Source organism: Typopeltis vanoorti, chromosome 8 (assembly GCF_054136105.1).
Source record: "Typopeltis vanoorti isolate ZY-2024b chromosome 8, IOZ_Tvanoo_1.0, whole genome shotgun sequence".
Lineage (NCBI taxonomy): Eukaryota > Metazoa > Arthropoda > Arachnida > Uropygi > Thelyphonidae > Typopeltis > Typopeltis vanoorti.
Genome location: NC_143556.1, coordinates 72,405,289 through 72,426,614, shown reverse-complemented (window position 1 = coordinate 72,426,614; position 21,326 = coordinate 72,405,289). Strand labels below are relative to the sequence as shown.

General features: G+C 35.2%; 1 protein-coding gene across 1 annotated transcript in view; it reads left to right on the top strand.

Moving 5' to 3' along the window:
* Positions 1 to 21,326, top strand: part of LOC150104094 (ER degradation-enhancing alpha-mannosidase-like protein 3) — a 391,801-nt gene that overhangs the window by 99,985 nt on the left and 270,490 nt on the right. Inside the window, 1 exon segment of the mRNA XM_090396397.1 lies at positions 13,544 to 13,656. Coding sequence (XP_090252523.1) covers positions 13,544 to 13,656 — 113 coding nt within the window.

The following is a 21,326-nucleotide window of genomic DNA, read 5'->3' as shown; positions in this document are numbered from 1 at the left end:
TTTATTCTATAGCATCAAATAACATTTGTTGTGTTGGTGATTTACTCTAGAATCTGATCTTTTATCTTAATCTTTTATTTTATCTTGATCTTTACATCATCATCAAATTCCTGCCATGTACCCTCAAGGGGTGTACAGGATATGATAGTACTACATGAAAAAAAATTACATCATTACTAACTTCCTATCTACAATTTTCCTCCAAATCAGTCTGTTACTTTTCAAGACTCCAACATTATCAGATCTTATATTTCTGTCGTCTAAGGCACTTTGTACCATATCAATCCACCTATATCTTGGTTTTTTCTACTTTGGCCAGCTGAAGCTAAATATTTGCATAACGCATTGAATAGTCAAATGCTGAAGCAAAACAATGTTTTGTGCATCCTATTATAAAATCTCTTGCAAATATCACATAAGATTTGCTTCATCTTATCATATATGCTTTGTAAGTCTTCCTTTGGACCATGTTATCAGGGTATTGTTAAGTAGGCTGTAATTATTTTCAATCTAATGTCTATTATTCTTTTATTCCAATATTTTTAGTAATTTATCTGTTTTGAAATATATGTAGGAAACCATAATGCCTGACCCTTCTGAAACTCCATCTCCATTATATGTGTGAAAGTTCTGGATTTACATAGTAACTTTTAGGTTCTTCTTTGTCTTTTAATTATTGCAAGCCTTCTATGTTTATTATTATATTTAATTTTTTTATGAGCTATTCCTCTTACATGTTAGATCATGATATTCGTTAGTTTCTGTTTCCATTTTGTTTTGCCAGTTTCATTCTAGAATCATTTTCTAAAGAGTGTGTCTGAATATTCCTTTTGTGGCTTAATAGTAAAGCAAAATTTTGTGTCAATTCAGTGGAAGCTGCTATTTTAAGGTATCTTAACTTTACTTCCTTTATATTTAAACCCATGGAAGAAATAGGTAAATAGGTAGTTTGATTTCTTCAGCTAAAGATCTTCTGCTTATACCAGTAATACTTCAGGTTATATCTCCTTTTGTGACAACAGTTGATACTACCAGGTGAAGCTTGTTTCAGAGAAGCTCAAAATTTAGCTTCTCTCTGGGCATGTTAGTAGCAAACAACCATTTAGACGAGATGTTAGTTTACTGATTTTTGCCTTTTCAAAAATAAGCCTTTGATATATTGATCTATATGCAACTTCTTCAAACTTCATATAGGTAGATAGGATGGCAAATTTGATTAAAGCCGGTTCTGTGATTTTTATCTTGGACCATCTTATCTTGTGTCTCAGAGAATCAAGGTTAATAAATTACCGTATATGTCACCAATAATACGAAGCCTGAATTTTAGCTATTTTTAGGTTTTATGCTTATGTCGGTTATATAAGATGACTCCCAATTTCTTCTTTCTTGTATTAATGCAACGTTAGGTATTGTTGTTATATCCTTTATTTTATATCTATGCATATCCGTTATATTTTTGCATAGCATAGATTTAGTAATTACGTAAATTACCCTTATTAAAAGTGATTAGCTCTAATTTTAATTAATTATTAATTTTGCTTTTTTTTTTTAAATTATAGGATTATTAAAATTGTTATCATTTAAAATCATGGAAGCAGCAACAAAACGAAGAAAGTATGAAGCTCGATTTAAAATAAGGGTAATTGAAATGGCAAAGCAAACTAATAACTGTGCTGCTGCTGCAGGAAAGTTTGACATAACTGAGAAGATGGTAAGAGAATGGAGGAAGAGAGAAGATATTTTAAAAAAATTGCCAAAGAAGAAATGTGCGATGAGAACAGGGATCACCCAATGGCTGCAACTGGAAAATCACGTTGCAGAATGGGTATTCAAACAAAGGCAGAATGGTTATCTTTTTACAAGAAATATGATTAGAGCACTAAAATGGTCAAGATTGAATCTGGATGAAAGTATAGAATTTCAAGCTACTTCGTCGTCGTCGTCCGGTAGCATCCTCTAGCAAGAGGGTTGCAGCAGATGAGCAGCTCTTCTCCATTTCTCTCTGTCTGTTGCTTCCATCATTCTTAAACCAGTCCATTCCACGATGTCATTAAACCACTCTCTAGTTGGTCTTCCACGTCTTCTCTTCCCCTCAACTTTCCCTTGTAATATAGTTCTTGTCAGGTGTCCCGAAGAACCTCTCAGAAGATGTCCTGCAAATCTAGTCTTTCTTTGCATAATATTCTTTAACAGTGTTCTTTCCATCCCAACTCGTCTTAAAACTTCTTGATTTGATATTCTTTCTGTATAGCTAATCTTTTCCATCTTTCTATAACACCACATTTCCAATGCATTAATTCTTTCCATATCTCTCTTTCTTAGTGTCCATGACTCACTTCCATAACTTGCAATACTCCAAACTGTTGCTTTAACTATTGCTTTAACAAGCTACTTCAGGATGGTGTATTCGTTTTATGAACAGACAAAATTTGGTAATACGACAAAAAATGAAAATTGCTCAAAAACTACAAACAGATCTTGACCACAAACTTACCAGCGTCCATAAATTTATTATTCAGTTGAGACATAAATTTCTATTGTCAAATATTGGAAATATGGATGAAACTCCTATGAGCTTTGATATGATAAACAATAAAACAGTGGAGTCTAAAGGTAGTAAGAATGTGCTAGTTCGAAGTACAGGTCATGACAAAACAGATTGTGTTGTAACGTTTGGCTGATGGAACCTAGTTAAAACCAATGATCATCTTCAAACTAAGCCTAAGATAAAATTTTTCATCTCATCTCGCCCTCTTTTACCTTGCGGTGTCGAGGGTTTATTAATCATCGGACCTCAAACCGTTCACAGGATAAGGTGGTCAGCCCTATGCCCCAGTGTATCCTATGTCTGTAGTGTTGAGTTCTCAAGGCCGGTTTGCCTGCTTTGCCGGATGAAAAACCCTACTGTCCACACCCAAGATCAGCTAACTTGGCTGTGGCTCAGGAAGATCCTTCAGCTTCTCACGTGACCGACGGGAATCGAACCTAGGACATTCCTTCCCTAGGCATATGGTTGGAAAGCGCAGAGCCACTAGGCTAACTGTGCAGATAAAATTTCCTTCAGGTGTTTTTGTATATTTTCACGAAAAATGATGGATGGATGAAAATGGTGTGAAATTATGGATTAATAATGTGTGGAACATGCGACTAGGCGGTATAATGAAGAAACGCAGTTTGTTAGTATGGGATATGTTTCGTAGTCATTTAACTGAGAATACTAAGTCTTCTAGAAAAAAATAACACAAAAATTGCTGTTATACTAGGTGGTTTAACTTCTGTATTGCAACAACTAGACATCTGCTTGAACAAACCATTTAAAGATCACATGCGAGAAGAGTGGAATAATCGGATGTTGACTGGTGAAAAATCATTTAAAAATGGTGAATCTATGCACGCTGCATCACTAGATATATTGTGCAGTTTTGTGATCAAAGTGTGGAATAAAGTAAAAGTAGAGACTTCTCTAATCTTATGAATGGTACGGAAGATGATCTGTTGTGGGACACTGATGATGATGAAAACGAAATCGATTCACCGGATTCTAACTGGGATCCATATGACGATCATTTAAACAATGAATCTGAAGAACTATTTTCAACAGATGACGAAGAAAATTAACATGAAAATTGAGGTTAATAATTATTATTTGTTTTTTAAGACTTACATCTATTCTAAGATTTTAAATATTAGTTGCACTACCAAATGGGTTATGTGTTGCACTATCCAGGTATTTGCTTACGCTTGGACTCGCCGAACTTTATATAGTTTCTATATTCGGCATGAAACTCTTTGAGTTTCTTATTTGGCTATGAAACAATATGGGATGTAATATCCCTTAACTTAAATAATTTCACGTCACCAAATTGAAGCCTTTGGCTCTTCATATAATTAGTAATTTATTAGGACACCTTCTTGGCAATTCTTATAGCAGGGTATGTAAGTTCTCTTCGCTACAAACTTGGTATTAACTAGGTCTAACCTACTCACTGATGAGATCTCAATAAAGGTTGAAACCGGTCTGGGTAGTGACCTTCTCTCATAATGTAGAACAGTAATACAGCTCCTAGGAGCTGGGTTTCACATTATGAGTAAATATAAAGAACAGTGATCGGAGCTTGCTCCACCCTTGCTATGAGTTGCCTCAGTGTTGCATTATCCAGGTTTTTGCTTACGCTTGGACTTGCCAAACTTTATATAGTTTCTATATTGGGCATGAAACTCTTTGAGTTTCTTATTCGGCTATGAAACAATATGGGATGTAATATCCCTTAACTTAAATAATTTCACGTCACTGAATTGAAGCCTGTGGCTCTTCATATAATTAGTATTTTAAATAAATTTATGTAACAAAAAATTAATCTGATTTGCTTATAAACACTGCCCATTTTCTTATATAACGATGTATTGTAACTACCTAAATGTTCATCCAAGAAATTAATCTTCCCTTTTTATATTGCCGTATAAGACGACCCATGATTTCAAGGGGTTTTCTGTAGTATTTGAGAGTCGTCTTATATGCTGACATATACGGTATATTAAATAATACATACACAGTGTGCCTGTTAAGTAATCAGGTTGTTGTTGTTGTTGTCTTGTCCTTTGAAGAGTCTTAGATGTTTCCGTGCGCATAACAATAGTAATCAGGTGTCAATTATTATATCAAAACAAAGAGTTATATTTGGAATTATCAATTACAGATTCAAAATAATATTCCTCCAACTCCACACAATGTGTTTGTCTCTGTTGTACTGGTGTTAGAAAGTATAGTGGAAGTTCTGAACGGGAACCTCCTTCAGTTTGGGTCACACCATTTTGGATGTCCTCATCACTGAAGTGCTCCTCTTTCAAGGCACACTTCATCTTTGTGAAGAGGAAAGTCTGTGGGAGCCAAATTTGGCAACTAGGGAGGATGTTTGATCATACAGGTTGATTTCGAAGCCAGAAACTTCTTCACAGGCATCCCAGTTCATGGGTTCATTGTCATGCAACAGAATAGTTCTAATATTCTGTTCTATTGAACAGGAATATTAGAACTATTCTCTGAACTATTCCTGATATTAGGAGTAATATCAGGAATAGTTCTTTTCCTGATATTACTCCTAAATAACAATGACTGTTCACTGTGGTGCCTTCAGGAACAAATTCACAGTGGATAATTCCAGCAGCGACAAAAAAAAAAAAAAAAAAAAAAAAAAAAAAAAACCATTGTCTTGACATTCTGCTGGGGAGAAGACATTTCATGCTCTGGTGTTTTGTTTCCAGATCAAACTGAAATCACCAACTTTCATCACTGGTGACAGTTCTTTGCAACACATCACGATCTCGATCAATTGCATGGATGAAATTTTGACAACATGCATCCCAGGGCCCTCTATTTTACCTTAAACTTGGAAATTGTGCTGTCATTTTAGAAGTAATTTTACTTAACTTTCTACCTCAAAAGAAACTACAGAAGTAGTTTTCAAGAGACTGAAGGACTCTAAACCAACCATAAGTACTCTGAGCATTAAAAAAAATATATATTTTCCTGTATTCAAATATTGGCCATAGCAAACACTAGCAGTCAACTTCATGCTGCAGGCATGTAGCCATGCCTGCAGCATGAAGTAAAAATAGTGGTAACAGAACACTTAGTCTTGCTACTGTAGATAGACTTCTTTAAAATGTCAAAACTACATTTACTATGTGATTTTTGTTGCAAGTGGACTCAAGCCAATTGTGCCAAAATCGATGCAACCTCAGTTGGCCATTTTTTTTGTCCCTAGTGCTCCCCCAACCCCATTAAAAAGCCTCAGCGAGCACATAGCCTGGAATAGTGTCTTATCATGCTCAACAAAACCTTCTCCCAGAAAATGGAAACAATTGAAAACTTCATGAAGCAATTCATGACCAGTGTCTCAAAGCTAACATCCTACATAGATGCCATCAAGCTTCATGCCCCATTGCCTCATCAGTTCAAGATACAACTGAGGCAGAAAAAAATTATAATACCATCACCCTGAATTTCCATTCTAAAATTGACACAATGCTAAATGATGACATTTGAAGGGTCACTGAAGAATGCAACTTTGACACCAAGAAAATTGTCAGGTATCACCACTTTGGGCCCACAATTACATGGAGAGGCAGAATGAACTTCCTGTGCTTAATAAAAGTGTCCTGCAATATCTTGACAAGCAGATCTGTATTCATATTGGTCATGAGCAACAAGTTGGAAAGCACCAGCCTTCCCTCATCACATCACATTACAAGTAATGTACGAACCTGGCCAAATCTGACCTACGCACAGCAGGGAAAAAAAAAAAAAGTGGCAATTACGACAAGAACTGGAAGAGAAACACCAAAGTGGAGACGAAGCTTGGACAATCAGTTATAAAGAAGAGATACTAGTGAAAAAAAAATTGCCCTGCAAGTAACCAGTGTGGAAACCTATCTCAAATACTGTATAGGGAATGTGTGGGATCCATATGGTCAACAACAAACTTCACAGAATCTTCCAGATGCATTTCACAAATATTCTCCATTCTAACCTTAATGATGTTCACTTCCACTTCCAGTCTGCAAAACTTTTTCCTGACAGAAACTCAAATCTCAACTTCCTCAAACACTACTCATCTCTTGTTTCCTAGCTACACACTCTTTGAATCCTTTTACCTCTGAGGTGGGGTCTGTGTATATGTTCACTCTGATATATCATGCCAGAGAGTATCCAACCTAGAATCTCATTCTACCAAATTCACATGCCGTATATACCATTTTCTTAATTCCAACAGTCTTGCTGAACTCTTCAATTGCCTTTCCATAAATATTCATTTTCTTCAGTCCAACTTTTCAAGCACCAAAGTCATTGTCCTCAGACTTCAGTGTTCACAATATTAGCTGGCTACCGTTTTTAGCTGCAAAGATCAAGCAGTTGCAAATTATCTCGCACAAATTTTCCACATGCCCACCAGAATACTAAACCTCAAACATGCTGGGTCTCTTCATTACTAGAGACCCATATAAGTACCCTGTAAATGTTGTCTGTCCTCTAGGCAGTTCAGACTGTAATGTAGCACAGATCTCTTTCACCATGGAGTAACATACACCCACTTCACATCCACATGTAGTATGGTATTACAAGAAAGCCAAATGGGATAATCTTTGCAACTTCCATGCCCTCATTTCCTTGGTCAGATTACTGTTTCCATCTGAACCAAGCTTATGTGCAGAACAAATTGCCAAAATAATTCTCATCAACATGGCAACATTTATTCCCTTTCCACCCTAAATTCATATTCCCATCTAAGGCTTGGTTCTTCCATAGGTGTGCCAAAGCTGTACAAAAGATGAGTCAGGCATACTGCAGCTTGCCTTGAATCCAAAACTCCATTTTCCTATATGGCCTACACCAAAGCCTGGAATATCTGCAAGAAAATTATCACATCAAAAACTGATTTTGATAGAGATAAAAGCAGGTAACTTGCATCCTACCCAAATGGCAGCCATGCTTTCTGGGCTCTAGCAAAACTATTGACTATAACTTCGGCCTAACACTACTCCCACCACTATTACAGATGGTACTATTGCATCATCAACTACAAGAAAAGCCAACCTCCTGGTTTCCTAATTCTCCTCTAGTCTCATAGCCGATCATGGTAAATGTCCCCTAACCATTCCAAACACTCAAAACTGCTGTGTTTGACCTTTTGTCAGAAAGAGATCAGAAAAATTTTTCTCAGATTGCTACCAAAATGTCTCCTTGCCTGATGGCATTCTTGTAATAGTTCTAAAGGTCTATGCTCCAGAGTTGACTCCCACTCTGTGCCATCTATTTACACATTTTTATACCACTGGTATCTATCCTGAAGCCTGAAAATTAGTCTACATACAACCTGTTCCTAAGAACTGACAAATCTTTCCTTCAAACTACCATCCAATTTCTCTTACGTCAATTCTTTTTAATGGAAAGAACCATCAACACCCAACTCCTATGCTACCTCGAAGATTCGTCTAATAAATGACTGGCAGTATGGATTTTGTCACTGTTGATCATAATGGGATCTAGTAATCTACATCACCCATCTCTGGACGAACTTTATGGAAAGGTTTGGTGAATTTCAAGTGGTTGTTATTGATATCTCCAAGGCTTTTCAGATTTACTTAACTGAGATTTACTTAACAGACTTTTGGCACAAAAGTCTGTTAAGTAAACTCCCATCATTCAGTCTGTCCTTTGACTTCTGCAATTAGGTAGATAGCTTTCTGACTGGACACTTGCTTCAAGTGATGGTGGATGGCTCCTTATCTTTTATTTATACAACTAATGCTGGTGTCCCACAAGCTATGTTCTTTTGCTCACTCACTTCATTATAAATGATCTACTCCATTTGACTACCAATCCAATACAGAATTTTATTAATGATAGCACATTACATTCTTCCTTTTCGTTTAGCAAACCTTGCAAAACACATATCACCACAGCCTGCAGAACTGTAATTGCTACTACTTTAAGTTCTGGCCTTGTCAACTTCAATTCTAGCAAAATGAAGCTCTGCACTATTTCCCACAAAAAGGGAAAAAAAAAAAACTGTTCTTCTAATCTTACCCTTGATGATACCTAAATCTCTGTTCAATGTGAGATTTACCTTTTTGGAATAATTAACCTCAAATCTTTCTCATCACAAATATTGTCTCCTCTTCATTCAAAAAGTTAGACTTTCTCTTTCACTCAAGGTGTTACTTTAACTCCAAACAGCTTGTAACCCTATACAAATCAGAAATCCACCTGACCATTGAATACTGCTCTCTCACATCTGGAATGGTGTCCCTAAGAGTGCCCTAAAAATACTGAATTCTATATAGAAAATAGCAATTGGATTGATTGACCATCTATCCCACTAATGCACTCCAATCACTTTCACACAGGTATTCAGTCTCAATAGCCTGCATCTTCTATAAATAGAAGTATTTATAGAAGCTGTTCATCAGAATTGGCATCAATCATTCCTCCACCTGCTTGCAAATCGATCCAAACATGTAGCAACCAACGAATGCTCTCTCGTAGTTTAACTCCAAACCCACGGAACAAATTTCTCCTCTTTGTTCATTCCTTCTACTTCTGCCCTCTGGAATAGTGTTGTGTCCCTATCTACGATTATTAAACTTTCCTTTATCCTTTCAAGTGAATCTCTATTCTATCCTTATTTAAAACTTAACTATGCACGAGATATTACAAAATTCAAATATTTAAGCTTTTTCTCCCCTTAGTGTCCATATTTATATTATGCTGTGCCTTTCAGGACATTTAGTTTAGGATATATAATTCGAAAACAAGGAGCAATTACTAAAATATGCCTGAGTGTGAAACTATTAAGCAGTCGTGACTCTTTATCTCGTAACTTAACACATTAATTTCCCGCTTAATTGGGTTCGTGCGTTTTTTCAAGTGGTGCATTAGGCAGCAATTTCAGACAACTGTATTATTAATGAACAAAAGTTTATTTAAGATATTAAACGTGGTACAATTTAATTTCTATTATATAAAACACAATTCAATACTAAGAATAAAATTACAAAATTGCACAAGCAAAATACAAGTATTAGGGCAAAATCCTATGTTGGAATTTGTGATCATGCCATCATAACAGACTTTATCCATATAAATATACACACACAATCCTGGAGCAAATTAACACTTAACCTTATACTAGTCAGAATGCTCTTTATTGCTACAATACCATGGACATTAATGTTTATATTCAGTTTACCTTATCTAACTTATAAAACAAAACAATATAGGTTAAACTATCCTTGCGCTATGCCCATACATACATTTGACCTTTAAGACACTCTCATATGAAATACCATGCGCATACATAAATTTCTAGCACTTGAATGCTTATCAAATAATATAAACTAGTTTACTCTCATTCTACTCTGATTTATACTGAAGTCCTAATATATCTTCGACTGTCCAGTAATTAACAATGATTGCAATTATATGCGGTTTCAATTGATACAAGATTTTACAGTACCTTTCTAGGACGAACCCTGGTTTTCACGATCTATACCTTTCGTGTTGGAATAAAGGACACACACAGGATCTTCTATTCTATCACTATTGAACTCATCACTATTTCTTTCCCTCGATATGAGTACTGGATGATGAGATACATAGACAATTTTTTTTTCTTGTAACTATATGGCGTTCCTCGTCTCTTGCAATAGGAATATGGAATCAAATTCCCACACGCTTTGTTTCCTTGTTGTGTCAGACGGAGATAACTCCTACGCCGTCACTCAGGAAAACCGCGTGTTCCCTATACGAAGATTTCGTGAAGAAAACCTGAGGAAAAAAGTCATGGGGGGGGTCCTAACCCTTTTATCTGCATAGCCCCTATCGCCACCTTCTTCCATTTCTTCCCCCCCCCCCCCCCCACTGGAGTCGATCTCACTCACCAATTAAAGTCGTGTTTTTCTCTGCCCAAAACATGCAACGATTCACTTGCACACGACTCTCATGTGACGACGTCTGACTTCGGGAATTGACCTTGAACAATCGTCATTTGTTTTAAGCTAGCCTCTATACTAAATTAATCCCCTTTTTAGAATTTACTTGAATATTTTAATCTCCTTTTTTCAAGTGTTAAACTAGCCTCTCACATACAAATTCTTATCTCTAATCTTCTTTGTCTTACTTAACCTATTTTTTTTTTTTTTTCATATCCTTTTTTTGTAATAAGATTCCCTTTTTTATTATTTAGTTAAACAAACAATTTCTGCTATAATTATTTTACTTGGATGCAAGCATTTTTTCTGTTTTTAAATATTTTGTATTAGCTACCTACATAGGATTTTATATTTTTATTTTCTTGTTACACCACGATAACTGAAATTATTACATTCTTGGTTATCAGGGTGTAACAATAGTCTCCCACTATATGTTTCCCAAAGAATACAGTCCACAGCTTTGCAAGTCAAATGTGAACAAGTTCCTTATTGCCCATTCACGGTGCTAGTGTACTATAGGTTGACCACCCTCTCGTGGATGGGTTCTCTGTAATTACTTGATCCCACATAGCACTGTTGTGCTGCTATAGAATATGCAGCCTCTCATTTGTATGACTGGTGAGGGGGAGGAGGAGAAATAATTAACTAGGAAGGTGGACTTGATATGATTTATTCCTTGAGAGAGAGAGAGCAGTAATTCAGTGGAGCAAAGAGTACTCGATGCATTAAAATTTTCATAGTACCAGATTTTTGAGAATTATGATATGTGAAAGGGAATGAATGTGAAGTCCAGTATGTGTTTTCTTTCTGAATACCAAGAAGTGAAGGCTACCATCTAATTGATAAAGTAATAGGAGATCTAAATGACTTTACTGAATTGTATTTCAACAAGATAATTAATAATTATAGTTTCCTTGTCATTTGCCTCTCATCGAAATAGGAAATAGTGACACAACAAACCACCTCTGTATCACTGTTAAAAAGCATCTCAGAAGGTAAAGCCAAACTACTTAGATCTGTTGGCCTAAAAGTGTCCTTCTCTCCTATCAACAAGATATCTACCTTTCTAGGCTCAGCCAAATATAAACCTTCACCTTTAGCCTGTCCCGGAGTGTATCAAATTCCTATATACTGTGCAGATTATTGTATTTTGGCTAAACAGGTAGTTCTGTACTGTGCATCATGATGAACATTTAGGCTATGTTAAGTTCCATGAACAAGAGAAATCGAATTTTGCAGAGCACACTATCACCACCAGACACAGTTCTCTGGAAGAAAATTAAGGTTCTCCACAAAAGTAATAATCTCTTGGACTGTTTATACAAAGAGAGTTGTGAGACCTTGCTACATCAACTGAATCTAAATAGAAATGATGAATGTAATTTATTTCTCTTATTGAAATAAGTTCTTCACACATTCCAGAATTAACTTAAAATTATGTTTTAAATTTATCATTAAATCTTATAGAAGTTATTTTACTAGAACCTTGATATAATTAGATCATGATGCTCTGCATCATCTACACAGTCTTGCCATAAATAAATTACAACTTCCGAGCACCCCCACAGCCCACAGAATTGTGCAAGCCTGAATCTGTTAGTGGCACTGTGTACAGTCAACATTGTGTATTTATCAGTAGAGAGAGAGAGAGAGAGAGAGCGTTATCTAGCTGTACAGGTTAACATTCAGTGTGGAGATTATGAGAACCGTTGGAAAGATAGCACTTCACAAGGTTGGAATGCAGCTATCTGTTATTTTCAGCATGCTAAAAACAGTGGATTTGGAAAATGTGGGAAATGTGTTTTTTCTTTGTATGTTATCTGTCTCACTTTTGCAAGGAGAATTTCACCCAACTTCATATAATTGTCCTATTTTGTGCCATTATGTATCTACTTGGGTTTCCTCCAGGCACAACTGACAGGGTAGTTTCAATTAGAATATTCAATTAGTCTCCTGTATTGTCACAAGGACTATACATTAGTATATACTATACCATCTATCATAGACTATTTGCAGAATGACTTATTTTCAGGGATGCATATTTAGATGTTGAAACTTTCTGTGATGCTGGCCATAATCCTGAAAAGATCACTCACATTTCATTTTACAAGAAGTAGTGATCTGAAACTTTGCTGTGGAGAACTAGCTCAATAGGTATCAGCGATATCTTTTGGAATCAGTTGGATTAATGCTGTGTAGGATAATAAAGGTCTTTTCAGTTGAAGGTGAATTAGCTAATTTTTGTAAGTAGCAAGGCTTTCTCTCTGTGAAATTGTTTTCTTATCCTGCAAAACAAGCAAAGTGGTCAGAAGAACACATACACAGTTACCAGACATAATAGTGTTCTCACAGCCTTTAGTTGCTTTGGCTGTAATTCAAAGCATCAGCAGTAGCTTTTGTGTACAAAAATGATTTTTCTCTGCTTCAGTACTCCACATGTTATATTGAGCAGTCAAATTCACCTATCATGTCCCAATGTCACAAATGCTTTGTTTTTCCTCTACAGGATGTGAATCATGCTTTAACTCTTGCCTGCTTTGTTCGTTCATTCCTGGATGTTTTTTTCTAGTTAATTGTCTAATGTTTGTTTGACCAAGACAGACTCACCATAATTCAAGATGTATATAAAAACTTGGTTGCTGCTTTACTGAAGTTCAGTACACACATACATGCACACAGATTGTGAGGGTCTGAGCATTTCCTTCATTGTTTTAGACTTTCAAAGTTTAGCCCAGCTAGGTTACGGAAGAATGCAGGTAAGAAAGAAGAATATATTTAGTTATTCCTAAATGCAGTCATAGCTCACTTTTTTTTTATAAGCACAGAAGTGGAAAAGGAGAGAACTTAGACAAAAAAAAATCATAAATTTGCATGACACAAAATGATTTTTGAACTAGTTTTATTTATGTTTAAAATGTTTGACCTTTTTTACTTTTGATTAGCAATTACACTGTATGTTAATTTTTTTTATATATAAAATGCAAAACAAAAGTCAAATATGAGGGGTATTTTATGCTTGACAGACTAATTCATCACGTTTTTTCCATTTCAGATATTAGGCGATTTAGATGAATTTGAATGTGCTCTGAAAAAAGTAATTAATGATATATCTTTTGGAAGTGATGTTGTTGTGTCCGTATTTGAAACTAATATTAGAATGCTAGGGTGAGTATTGCATTTTCGTTTATTTGTGGTACACGTATAATGAAGATATATATTTTTTATAATATTATCACATTTTATGAAATAGTTATCTTAAAATTGATCCTACACTGAAGCAAATACACAATTCAGATTTAGCCATATTGAAGAAGCTATTCTGTTCTGACTTAAGTTAAATCAAGAATTCATTTCAAGTATGTTTTGTTGTGTAAAATATGACCAGGAGATAGTTTGCTACTCTAACCAGTGCTGGGAAAAAAATGTTATTGTATGTTATAGCAGTACAATTTGAATTGTAAAACAGTGTAGTTAATAGTATCAAATTTCAAGAAAGGATCAGAAATATCAATTATAATTTACACCCAGTAGACAAACATTGTTTTTACTTTGGACCATAAAAAGATTAAGGTGATCAGAAGTGCAGAGGGTTTCATATTTTTCAATATGAATTGTGTTAAAAGATGAGATTTTAAATGAATTATTATTTTCACCTTTCATTAGTGCTTTTGATTAAGAGCTTCACTGGTATGACAGTTATTTTGAACTGTAGATTGTCATCAAATAAGGCAGAAACTAAAAATAGATATAGCACCTCATGTCAGCTGAAATCATAAATTGAAATCATAATTAATAAAGAAAAGAGCCAAAAATGCTTCATCTTGATATTTGAACTTTATTTAATGAAGGAAATTAAATAGCCATTATTATTTTATAACAAGCAGACAAATATTATTTGCAGTTTAAACTTTTAAGTTTCAGAATGTGATGAAACCTTGTAGGATTTCACAGTTCAAAATAACTGTCATACCAGTGAAGCTGTTATGAAAGGTGAAAATAAAATTCATTTAAAATCTCATCTTTTAACACAATTCATATTGAAATTTATGAAACCCTATACACTTCTGATCAGTCTGTTAGTAAATGTATATTTAGGCTTAGGTACTGTTTACACTCATAATACAATTTAATGGAATAACTAAAACATGAGAAATAATCAAACAGGAGCTGCTTAATAATTTCAATATTTTGTCTGTCACAGAGACATTTTCAGGAATACAATGTCAAAATTGTAATACCACACACAAAAACACCACACACAAGAAACAATAAGTGAAAGAAATGAAATTAAACTTATTAAAACTTATTAAAAGATCCAGCAAGAACTAAAATAGTAATAGATAACAAGATCTTAGAACAAGTGAATTCATTTAACTACCTAGAATGTATGATCACATGTGAAAATGAAAAAGATATAAACATAAAAATTGCAAAATATTTAAAAATAACAGGTGTAATTAACTCTATATTTAAACCAAACCTAGTTCAAACACAAACCAGACTAAAAGTATACAATACATTAGCCCTACTTATGGAAGCAAAATCTGGACAGTAAAACAAAAAGACAAAGATTAATAACAACAGAAATGAAGTTTATGAGAAAAACTGCAAAGTATACCCTATTTGATCACGAAAGACACAAAGAAATTATGCAATAATTAAACCAAGAACCAGTAATAGAAAAAATTAAAAAATATAAACATAAATGGATGGAACACGTTCAAAGAATGAAAACAGAAAGATTACCAAAACAAGCCTTAAAGTACAAGCCATTAGGAAAAAGAAAACCAGGATATGATTCAACGATGACTTCTAAGGCTGGAACAGGCCATGCTAGGCCTAAATCCTTGATACGCATGATGATGATATACTTATTAAGATTAGGCGTTTTTTTTTTAAAATCTGCTACTAATTATAAAAAGAGCCTTTCAAGTTTGTATTTACTGTGATGGAGCATAAGTCTTCTTCCATCTGATTGTATGCAAGGTATCCAAGGCATGGTCAGCTAGACCTGGATGACCATAGTTGTGGTTGCAGATGTATTTTTGTGTTCATCTAGGTGGATGTTAGCAGATCTCCCAATCTGACCATAATATAATAAGTTGCAAGAACAAGTAACTTTGTAAAAACCTGGAACAGAGAAGGGTGGAAGTGGATCCTTAGGAGAGCAGAGAAGGTAAGCTAGCTTCAAAGTAGTTTAGAGATTATATTTCTTTCAAGGTCTGGCTATTTTTTTCTGAATTTGTAGATCTTTTTGGCATCATAACCATTGGACAAGGAAGGCTTTGTAAATAAAGGGAAGTTCAGCTGTAAGGGAAGCTTCGGTGCAACAGTCTACAGGCTCTGTTAACAAGGATTTTGATGACACCATATTGGATGGTGTCATCAAAATGGGTGATGGGTGATGGGAAAGTTTGTGGGTGGATTTTTTGTAAATTGCAAATGAAAGGGAGCCATTAGGGTGACTTGTGATTACCTATCTAAAAAGGCAAGGTGTTTGTTGTTGTTTTCTTTTCTATAGTGAACTGGATTCTGGGGTGGCTCGTGCATAGGCACTGCGGAACTGCAGCACCCCCCCCCCCCAATTTTTCTCGATATATAGATATATTTATTAATTTATTTATATTTGCTTGTAATGTTTAATTTTATCATCAACAATCCTATACAATTCTCTTATTTTGTATAAAAAATAATAAAAATCCATCTTGTAGCACTTAGGAGGGTGAAGGATGCTAGCAGCACTGTGTTTACCACAGTGTCATATTGCTATGTGCGTGAGCATATGCACATCATGGTGAGATGTGAGCTATTAGCATAATGTGGCACTGTCCATCACGCAGTTCCACTGTTGTTTATATGCAGTTTGTGCCACTAGTAGAGTGTTCGTAGTGCTTATCGTGTTTACTCTGTCTCTTTAAATATTTGGACATTACAATTAAAGACATAACATTTGTTCTAGTTTTTATTTTAGAACATTATTGGTGTTATGATAATGGATTTTATTTTTAAGTAATTTTGAATTATACTAAACTGTATAATTTTATCGATAATAAACAATATTTTTTTGGGAAACAAAACAAAAATAATATTTTTTTTAAGTAATTTTGAATTATACCAAACTGTATAATTTTATCAATAATAAACAATATTTTTTTATGTTTAATTTTTAAAAAACTTTTTACCATTATTTTGATATTTTATCCAAACATGTATACACTGTATTTGCAGTGTGTATATTTCGAAAGTCCCCCCCCCCCACACACACACACATGATTTCAAGCCACGAGCCGCCACTGTTCTGTGGTATTGACTGTTCAGGTGAAGGAGGAAAGTCTAATGTGTCTGAGCCTTGGGATCAAATAGAGAGCACATTATTAAATATCTTAACCAAATAGAAGGTTTGATGAGAGTTAGCAGTACCAAGAGCATGTTTTTCAAAATGCTCGATATTGAAATTAGCTGGAGAGGGGGGGGGGGGCATGGAAGTATTTTCTATATATTTATATAAGGTGTCCTTTCAAGAGAAGTAACCAGTATGGATAGCAAAATTAAAGAGATCAATAAAGGGGAAGGAAGAAGCATTTTTCAATAAATTTAGAGTGCTGGATAGGGAAATAAAGCTCTGCATCTACAGACATGCCAGCTTTGTGAACAAATCCCACTACTTGTGCAAATTATTGACTATTAATGCAGCCATTAGCTCTCTTCAAGTTGAACTCTCCTCTATTCCCAACTCCAAACTTTGGAGCATTCTGTTCAGTGTTTCTGAGAAATCTGCCATTAAGGAATTTCGAAAATAAAATATAAACATATTAAAAAATATAACTTTTGCTGTTCTTTTTGTTCTCAGCCACTACAAATTAACTTGTCGTCAAAAAGACTCGATAAAACAGCTGTTAACGTGCTTAGCTTTGGTCAAAACTTTGCAGCAGCATATAGAGCATGATGTGTGCAACTTATCTCCTAATGTTGCCAACAACATCAGGCTCAGTATTACTAACATCTTGTAACAAACCCTGCCATGCTACACGAATACTCTGCAAAGACAACAACATAATTGTTACTAGAGCTGACAAAGGTGATTTTACCGTTGTCCTCAATTCCAGTCATTATAATTGGGAAAATGAATGTGCTGCTCAGAGATGCCACAACTTATTAACCACTAGGTTATTGTCTCAAATCTCAGAAAAAACATTAAAAAGGCTTCTAAAAAATGTCACATCTTGGCCTCCTGAAGTTGTTAAAAAAAACTCAAATCTTTTAGTTTCTCCCCTGGATATACAGATTGCCAAAAATTCATAAACCCAGTTATCCTCTTGGTCTTATATTGATATAGGACGGAGAGGATAAGTGCCCTCCTGATATCAATATCCTCTTCCGACTATATCTTACTATTACTGAGATATATTACTATATCTCATTATATGCTTCCTTTGATCTTTTGGCAGAATAAAATCAGTATTCTTGGATTCCAAGAAATCTTTTGGTTCTGATGGTATTCCTCCAGTTCTCAAAATTTGGAATCAGCATTAGCATACATCCTGTCTTGTTTTGTACAAGCTGTCATACCCACCTGGCATCCTACATGATGCCAGGTGGATGTGACAGCAGGCATTGTACCTGATAGCTTTGAAAGTCAGCCATCAAACTGTCATTCCATCAAACATGAACAGTACTGTTGTGTGATATAGATTTTGCAATGTCTTGTATGAACCAATATTTAAAAAAATAATAAGTAAATTTTATTTCATAGTTTATAGAACAGTTCAGATTTTACATATTTAATCCTCCTTTAAAGTTTGCGTGATTCATTTTGCTCACAGTTTTGTACATGTTTTTGCATTTTGAAAAACTAAACAGAAATACTTATACGAGAAATTGTTTATTTAAACAAAATATTCAGTCGTGTGAATATTTTCATGAGATTATAGGCAAATCAAAATAATGAGACAAATACAGGTGAATGTTTTATGGAATAAGTTAAATGCAATCACAAGTAATATGACATTGCACAACAGTATAAATACAGTGATATAGAGTATGATATCATGCATCTAGTATGCAATAGGTATTTTTACTGTTATTTAGTTTAATATAAACTGTTAATAATGTCGGTTTGTAATGTTTCTTAGGTGTAGTTCATAACAAAACAACAACAACAAAAAAAACATGAACTCTGTTACCTCAGGCATATTCTCACTCTCAATGAATATGAACCCTAGATGATCATTAAAATTTTTAATACAACTCTGACAGCTCCTTAATATAAACCAGATTTTAAGAACACAATCATGCTCTCATACATAAAGAATGTTACAGACAAAGTTGCAATATCACAAAAACATTTTATTATTATTATTATTATTACAGGTAACTCCAAGGAGTCCTTAGACTCATTGAGGGAGGCCCTCAACATCAGGTCAAGAACTATTCAGCATTTGCACAGTATCTATCATACTTTGCTTTGAACTCATTCATAGTCATGGCACCCACAACAGACTCTGGCAGCTTATTCCACTCATTCACCACTCTCCAAGTAAAAAACCTAGTTCTAACACCCTTGCTAACTACACTCTTGCTCAGTTTCCATGGATGGGCCCCTAATTCTCCCACCACCACACCTGTTCTGAAAAATTTCCTCGAATTAATCCTATAAAAATCCCTCAGTAATTTGAATGTCTCAGTCATATCACCCCTTTTCTGCCTATCAACCTGTTCTTGTAAGGTTCATTCCATAGACCTGCTTTCATCTAGGTTACTGTCCTCTGCTGCTCTACCTGCTCCCCATCACCAAGAAACCCTGGCACCCAGATCTGCACACAATAGTAAAGATGAGGTCTTATCAAGGCTTGATCAAGAGGAACAATAACCTGCTTGTCTCTGCTCGTTGAAGTATTCTTCAGTAACCAAGTGATCTGATGAGCTGCTTTAGCCACTTTTGCTATGTGCCCCCTAAACTTTAACTCCCTATCCACTAACACTCCCAAGTCTCTGACTTTGTCAGTTTCCTGGAGTATGGTTCCACCAGTGTGGTATACTGCTGATAATCTTTTCACACCAAAATGCATAACCTTACACTTCCATTAAATTGACATCCATTCTCCTTAGCCCAGTCTGCCAATCTATCCAAATCATCCTGCAAAATTTTGACATCATGTGTATTCACTATTGCTCTACCCAACTTTACATCATCAGCAAATAAATGAACAGTTCCTCTCAAATCCTTTCCTATATCATTATTGAATAAATTAAATAGCAGTGGTCCAAGAACAGAACCCTGTGGCACACCACTTGTCACAGGCCTTCTTTTGGATTCTACTCCTGAATAAACTACTCTCTGGTATCTCTCTGTCAATCACCCTCCTATCCATCTCACCAACCCTATATCATCCCCATGTGCTGCAGTTTACTGATTAGGATTCCATGTGGTATCCTGTCAAAGACCTTTGCAAAGTCCAGCAGTATCACTGTAAATCCATTACCCTTATCCAATTCAGCTGTCACTGTATTATAAAACACGAGCAAGTTACTGAGGCATGATCTAACCTTAAAAATCCATGATTCCCACATATAGTATCCCTTTTCCATCTATCCGTTTCATTTCTGTAATTTGCTCTTGACCAACTTCTCCAATACTTTGACAAAGACTCCTGATATGCTGATTGGTCGGTAATTTTCTATAGCAGTCTTGGAGCCTCCTTTATGCAATGGAACTTTTTCCCCCTTCTTTCCATCTCCTCGGGACTAATCCAGAACTAAGATTTAGATTAAACAGTGTGGTCAAGGGCACTAACAATTCCCTAGCACCTTCATGCAAAACTCGAGCTGGTATACCATCTAATCCTAGTTGTATTCACATTAAGGTTCTGTAATATGCTATTCACCTCAGTTCCCATATAAGCCATTGGTTCCCTCATTCCTGCAGTATCACTGCCTGGATGATATACTCTTGCAAAGTGTTCACTTAGTAATTATGCTATTTTGACTGATTCAGTTACCTTCCCACCATCAGCATTCCTTAAAATATTCTGCCGTATACATTTTTTATTTTACTTGCAGCATATTGAAAGAGCTATTTGGGATTCTCTTTAGTCTGCATTGCTAACTTCCTTTCATAATCTGGTTTTGCTTTTCTTACCACTAGTTACTCTTCTGGCCTGTGCCTTATACTGTTCATATGCCTGCAGGTCACCTTTCTCCTTAAATTCCCTCCACAACTGTTTTTTTTTTTTTTTGCAGCTCCAGCTTAATAGTGTTATTCATCCATTTAACTCCCGCTTGATTTACTCTCATGACTCTAGGTATGCAGTCAGCAAATACCTCCCTCAAACACTCTTTTACTACTTTCCATGCCCTGTCAACATTCAGCCCTTGCAGTTTTACATGCCATGGCACTGAACCAAGCAATCTCCTAAGTTTTTCATACTTACCAGCCTGGTAATTTCACATATACCCTGTCTTAACTGAAAATTCCACACATTGCCATTGTATAAAATCTCCAGGTTTTTACATCCACCAAACCCAATATCATCCCATGAAAAAACTAGGCATTTGATATTCATTGCTCTTGTGGCATTTGTTATCTAAGCCAGATGGAAAGGTCTAGGAAGATTCGCAAGTTGAAACACATAAAAGATGTCGAAAAAAGAAGACTTGCCATTCCTTGATATTCTACTTGAAATAAAGAAGAAAAAAGATTAACCTTTTCAGTATACAACAAATCTATTGCAACTGGAAGAATTTTACATGCTGCTTCACACTATCATCCTTTACAAAAGATATGCATGATTAATTAAAACATTGAGATAGAGCGTACATTTCCAGTCCATAAAAAT